Genomic DNA, 6662 nt, shown 5'->3' with positions numbered 1-6662 from the left:
GAGAGGGGTCAGATGATCATCTAACCTTCACCCTCTTGTCTACTCAGAGTCTACATTCCACCTTTAATGCAGATTTTAAAAAGACTTCTCTTTATTCTTTTCGGACCAATGCTATTTTCTGACTGTCTAGCCACCACGGCAGTTGGAATTTGCTTTGACAACTGGTTACGGAGTGATAGCCCTAGCCTCTCTCAAAACAGCACCCTGATTCACCCCCTGCAGAGGTCTGGCTGCCTGGAGAAGAGCAGGTGCAGAAAGTGTTGATGTTGTGCCCAAGGGCAGGCAGAGATCTCCTGCCCGATCTCATGTGACCTCTAGTACTCTCAGCCTGGCCCCTGCCACAGGAAGACTCAGAATCCCTCTAAGTCACAGTTGAACGTCATCTTTGATTTAGAAGAATGAAGTATTGTCAATTCTGTATTTCTAGGGGATGGGAATAAGGGACATACATATATATGTGAATAAGTAACAATCATATTTGTGGATTTTTTTTGGGGGGGGCCATACAACACAGTTTGAAGGATCTTAGTTCATGGGCTAGGGATTGAACCTGGGCCCTCAGCTATGAGAGTGCTAAATCCTAACCACTGGACTGCCAGCAAACTCCCTGTATTGTTTTAGAATATAAATCTCTTTAAAGCAGGGAAAAAACAAGTTTACATGGAAATAGTTAAACTATCTTGAAAAAACTGTGACTCTCTAAAGGCATAACATAGTGACTATTTTATTAATGTAATATCGTGGCTAAATTACATATTAGATGTTAAAACAATACAGTTAATTATCAACCACCTGTGGCCATTGGACACACACCTTTCAGCCTCTATAAATCCCTTCATAGTAATGACTATAAAAAAATTTATTTGTGTAACTTAAGCTGAAAGGAATGGAACATTTTTGTCTATCAGCGGTAGTAATAGTGAGTCATAATAAGAAAACTGAAATAACAGTAAAATATTTTAAAGCTCCATTTATTCATGGAGACATTAATGTTACATTTATTATTGTCCGCCTACCTAAAATATAAAGAGTATAATTGCAATAGCAGGTGGTATCCACTCATCTACTGATAAAGAACTTTTTAAAGCCCTACAGAAGCACTTATCCACAAATGACTGGCCTAATTAGGCCTCATTCTTACTTATTCCTGCAGCAGTTCCCTGGGGATCTCAGCTTGTCAGTTCTGTGTGGCAGGAGAGAACAAAAGCTTGACCAGGGATGCTCAGGACTGAATTCCAAAGTCAACTCTACCACTTCTGAAATGTTATTTAACATCTCTAAGCCTCAATTTCCTTCTTATAAAACAGGGAGAATAATAATACCTACCTTATAGGATTGTCAAGGTGATTGTAAGAGTTAATTCATATAACGGATGTGGCCCATACGAAGTGCTTCATAAATGTGGGCTGTTAGTATCCTGGTTACAGCAGTCATATAGATTGTAACTGTGTCTTTGAGGATAACCAATAATTTAGATCTACCAGTAATGCTGACGGGTTTCCCTCAGTTAGTGACAATTAGTGAGAATGTCCTGGTGTTAAAACGAACAGGGAATAGAGTTGGGAGAGACTGACTGTGGCCCTGTGTTCACCGTTTCTCCCTCCTCCTACTTACAGGTTTAAGATAGGCGATGTTACTGTGACGAATGTCGTTCAAGAGCTGATCTCGGGGGGTAATTTCCACCAACGGGGGTGGCCTGTTTCTCGGCACGGGTTTGAGCGTTTTGATCACATCTTTGAGATTGGTTTTCTCGGGTGGCTCTCTGGCTTCCGGCATCCGAGATTTGCGCTGGATCCTCTTCAGCTTCACCACGTGGAAGGAGTCGGGGTCCGTCCTGTACTTGGGTGGCTGCGATGGCTTTTTCGTCACCTCATTTTGTCGACCGAAGGGGGCTGCTTGGGGGTTGGGCGGTCGAGGAGGAGGAGGCTGGAGGAACTCCTGCGTCCGGGAATCCGGCATTGGTCCTCCCAGCCTCTCCCACATCCCAGGGGGCAGCCCCAACCCGTTCTCCAACATGGCTATTAACTTCCGCTGCTCTTTGAGCTGCTGCTGTTTCTGTTCTTCTTGCCTTTTCTGCCTTTGTCTATCCTGATTCCTGGTGAGCAGATTGGTTACCACCATTCGTGGACCCGGAAGCTCAAAATGGTAGCCCATCTTCAGGAGAGTGTTGTTCGCTTTCAAAAGCCTGGCTATTTCCATTTCAGCGTGGTGGCCCAGCATATGTCTCTGATTGTGAAACCGAAGTTCGGTGAGTGTCTCGTTAAACTGGAGACACCGCATGATGGCCATGATGCCCTTGCCTGTGATGAAATTGGACTCTATGTTGAGAGTGGTAATGCTCCTATTTTCACGCAACATGTTAGCCAAGGCGAATGCTACATTCTCATCCGCACCCACATTCGCTAAACTGAAGGTTTTGACGTGTTTGTTTTTCTTCATTGCGTTGACAAAGTCCAGCAACATTTCTTTGGGGATGTTTTCAATGTTGTTCAGGTTGAGTTCCTTCATGTCAGGGTCATTTTGTCTCACTCGCCTTAAGCTCCCATCCAGGTCCGTTTGGTTTCCGGAGGGCCTTGCGCTTACTTTCAAAAAACTGGTATCTAGAGCTAACTTCTTGGGATCCAATTTTGATATTTTTTTCTCAATTTTGCCTTGAGCCTCTGGTCTGCCTTTCTGTTCTTCAGTTACTCTACTAGTTACCTGTTGGCAGGTGTTCTCACCATTTCTGATTTGCTTCTTTACCTCACCTTTCTCTCTTTTTGTCCCATCACTCTCTTCACCGTCTTCTTTTCCTTCATCTTCTGCATCATCTTCTTCATCATCATCTTCATCCTCCTCCTCATCTTCATTATCTTCATCATCATTATTTGCTTCTTGGACATTGTCACTGCCCTGTGATTCTCTTTTATGTGCAGCGATTTCACTGTTAAGTTTTTCTTTTAAATACTGGGACATATTGTTATTGCTTCTGTCTATCGCTTCATGCTGTTTTTGAGCTTTTTCCTAAAAGAGAAATTTAGAAAGGTTAGAATACGTAGCAGTGAAGAAATATGAAGAAGAGCAGTATCTATTGAAGATAATAAAAATATTTATTTAGTGAAAAAAAATAAGCAAATAAGCTCTAGGTATAGTATTATTTTTGTTTACATGTATATTTAAGTGTACATATGAATATGTATGTGTGTACACACTATATATATATGTGTGTTTGTAAATGTATATGAAAAACAGACTGTTGTAATGTTTATCAAATTAATAGTTATCCTTGAGGAAGAGAGGTAATTAAGATAATTGAGGAAGGGATGTGGGGATTTTAACTTTGTACATAATTCTAAACTGAGATATTTTTTCTGAAACAAAGTATGTCTTTGTTAGTTGTTTTACAAGCAAATACAACCAAAATAAAGCTAAATTTGTATAGGCACACACAGGCACAGACACACATTTTTTTGGTTGTGTTTTTCTCCTCCCAGTTAATTTTCAGACCCTCTATTGTTTTTAAAGACAGTGTCCAGTTCCAGAAGCAGTTAAAAGTTATTTTTGAAAACCTTATGGGATTATTCATCCATTCACTGAAGTCTTTGTTTTGTATACAGCTGAATAGGAATTTTGTATTCCATAGCTCTGTGTTACATAACAATTTCCTTATTGGCCTAACCAAAATTTACATACCTAATATGTTTGCCAATTTAATATAATGTGCACAACAAAGTTCCCTGAAAATAAAAGCTATTGTGGGGGGAATGAGAGCAGTTTGATATTTTGGAATATGCCAAAACCCTTGTCTTTGATTTTTTGTCTGCTTAGCTCTGTGAAAACTGCCCAGATGCTTCAGGCACAGGCTTTCCAGTCCAGTTCCCTGGGAAGGAATGTTCTAGGAGGTAAAGCCAGGTATAAAAGGGAACAAAATTATCAGAGATTCAGAAAAAAAGAATTGCTTAGTTTGGAAAGGAAAATAATAGTCTCTTATCAATAATGTTTATTAGATGCTTACATATTAATATACACTTTCCCATAAAGGATGTATACCTCATAGGTGTCATTTTGAAAGCTGGCGTAGAAGTTTGACATAGAGGCTTATGTGAGCAAGAACTTAATCTGTGGAGGAAGAAACGGGGAAAGGGGGTCAATTATATAGCTATAGATGGAAACTAAATTTTTAGTGGTGAGTATACTGTATATGGAACTTCCCAGGTGGCTCAGTCAGAAAGAATCCGCCACCAATGCAGAAGACATGGAAGACATAGATTCGACCCTTGGGTCAGGCAGATCCCCCGGAGGAGGAAACAGCAACCCACTCCAGTATTCTAGCCTGGAAAAGTCCATGGACAGAGTACCTGGCGGGCTACAATCCACTGGGTTGCAAAGAATCAGACATGACTTAGCAACCGAGAATAATACTGTATGTAGAAATAGAAACGTATAATGTTGTATATGTGAAACGTGTTATAAACCAATATTATTTCAATAAAAAATAAGCCTAAAATTTTAAAAAAAGAAAGAGCTTGATTTTACTGCTCATAATGTTATAGGTTGGAAGTGATACGTAAACTACCTAAAGTTTTCTCTGCATTTCTCATTTGTCTCAGCAGGGGGAGCCAACCATTAAGCTGTTTAAATTATACAAAAGGAAGAAACAGTGTTAGAAGTACCCAAGTTTGTTTTTCTTGGAAATTGGTATTCCTGTAGAATTGGCTTTTACTCAAGTTGTAAACCGTCTATAAATTGTACCTTAAACTCTAACCTGGTAAAGCCAGCAACTTATTTTCTTAAGTGCAGTACATGTTTAAACTCTCCTGACTATGAAATCAGTTAATAACTTTCCTAAAATTTCAGCTAGAATGATGGTAATGTGACAAGATGTACCTACCAAAAAATAAATCAGCAGGCATAACTGCAAGAGACTTTACCTGTGAGGATCTCTGTTTTCTTTTTGCCAAGTCACTTTTAAGTGAAACATTAAAAAAATATGCTGATATGCACTTCTAGTTTTCATATAAGGAACATATTTAAAGAAAGAACTATCTTTAAAACAGCCTAATAGGATCAACCTCTAAATTCACCACTGATACTTAATGCACTGTGGTAATGGATTTTTTGGTTACTGGACTTGGTTTATTCATTCTTTTTTTTTTTAGGTATAATAGTGACATTTTAATGGCCACAGATGCAAAAGCTTTAATCTACGTGGACTTGGTTTAATTGCAGGGTGTGTGGCTGAACTTCAGGGGGACTGTGACACATTTGTGATTGTATGTGAAACAGTGCATATGTACACGTGCCAGAAGGAGGACAAAGAGCTTTCCTCAGCATCGTAAAGGGTCCTGTGAGTCAAAAAAAGCATAAAAGACAAATGCTTCTGTGTTATGAGTTAATTCATTAAATATTAATTTCATGCCTACAGAATACAGGTTTTCCTGTACAAGAAACCCCCAGCAATTTTTTAAAAGAGATATTTATAAGAAATTACCATTTTTTTCCTCCCAATTATACTATGTAAGTGTTCTAGAAAGTTCTGATCTGGCATAGGATTAAATATTGTGATTTATGTATAAACGTCAACAAAAGAAGACAAAACATGGAGTCTTGAGAAAAGACAGTTACAATAGGGACACGCATCAGCCCAGGCCAGGAAGCCATTTCTCCCTTGTACACAAATCCCCACTTACCTTGGTTGGCACAAAGGTGACAGGAACACGTTCGTCTTCCAGCATGCGTCTGGATGCCTTTTGCCAATACATATAATCAACGAGAGATTTATGGTCGAAGTTCCCTGTCGGTGGCTTGTCGGTCTGATTCTTCTGAATCATTCCCACAGGAAGCCTGGGGTCAGGGGCCATCACCTCCATTTCCGACTGTAGTTCTTTGAGCTCTTCTGGGGACAAGTTGGCCAAGATTTCATCTTCATCAATCTCCCCATCGATTTCTTCTTGATCTGAATTCCTGCTATGTTCTGACATGACTCTGTTCAATACTTTTCTCTTACTACAAGAGTAGAAATAATCAACAAAGATTTACAAAAAGAAAAAACTCTCTCAAGAAGTTCCCCCAGTTAGTAAGTGTCCCAGGTCAATACCACCTTGAGGAGATTTCCCTCCCCCACAAGAACCCCAGTGGTGCTTGCTGAGCTGCTAGGGGTGACTGCAACTAAGTTCATGCCGTAACTATATTAAGCAGGGCTTGGTTGGAGACGGTCAATTTATGGAACTACTATGCTTCTCTCTTCAGCAGCTTGAGTCAGCTGTGCAAATCCATCTGACATTTCAGTACAGCTGCTTAGCTTTGCCAGGCCTCCCAAACCTCTACAGGAGTAAATTCTTAGTTCTCTTCCTATGAGCTCTCGTATTGTTCTATACAAATTCATGCAGTCCATACATACACCCAAGTACTGCAGGGGAGGCCGCTTCTTATTTAAGTGATGAAAACAACTTACAATATTTCAGAAGAAAAATCCAAACAGCAACTTGAGGTCTACTGAAGTGAAAAATTCATTTGAAGGTGGAAATCAAGCTCTCAGGACTTGCCTCTTGACTATCATGAGACTCTGGAAGCAAATAAAACTGCACACAGGTGAGCAGAGGCCTGGCTATGTTACTAACCCACGGCGTAAGCTGAACCTCTGCAAGACATCCTTGTTTGCTTCCTGATCCTGTGATCTAACA

General features: G+C 40.0%; 1 protein-coding gene across 1 annotated transcript; it reads right to left on the bottom strand.

Moving 5' to 3' along the window:
- Positions 1 to 1587: 1587 nt before the first annotated feature.
- LMOD3 (leiomodin 3) lies at positions 1588 to 5960 on the bottom strand. Its single transcript, XM_068983113.1, has 2 exons — positions 5670 to 5960; positions 1588 to 3003 (listed from the first exon to the last, which is right to left on the bottom strand). The coding sequence occupies exons 1-2, from the start codon at positions 5958 to 5960 to the stop codon at positions 1588 to 1590; spliced, it is 1707 nt and encodes a 568-aa protein (XP_068839214.1).
- Positions 5961 to 6662: the final 702 nt, after the last annotated feature.

The sequence above is a fragment of the Capricornis sumatraensis genome, chromosome 10, assembly GCF_032405125.1.
Source record: "Capricornis sumatraensis isolate serow.1 chromosome 10, serow.2, whole genome shotgun sequence".
NCBI classification, from domain to species: domain Eukaryota; kingdom Metazoa; phylum Chordata; class Mammalia; order Artiodactyla; family Bovidae; genus Capricornis; species Capricornis sumatraensis.
This window is presented reverse-complemented; position numbering and strand designations above follow the sequence as displayed.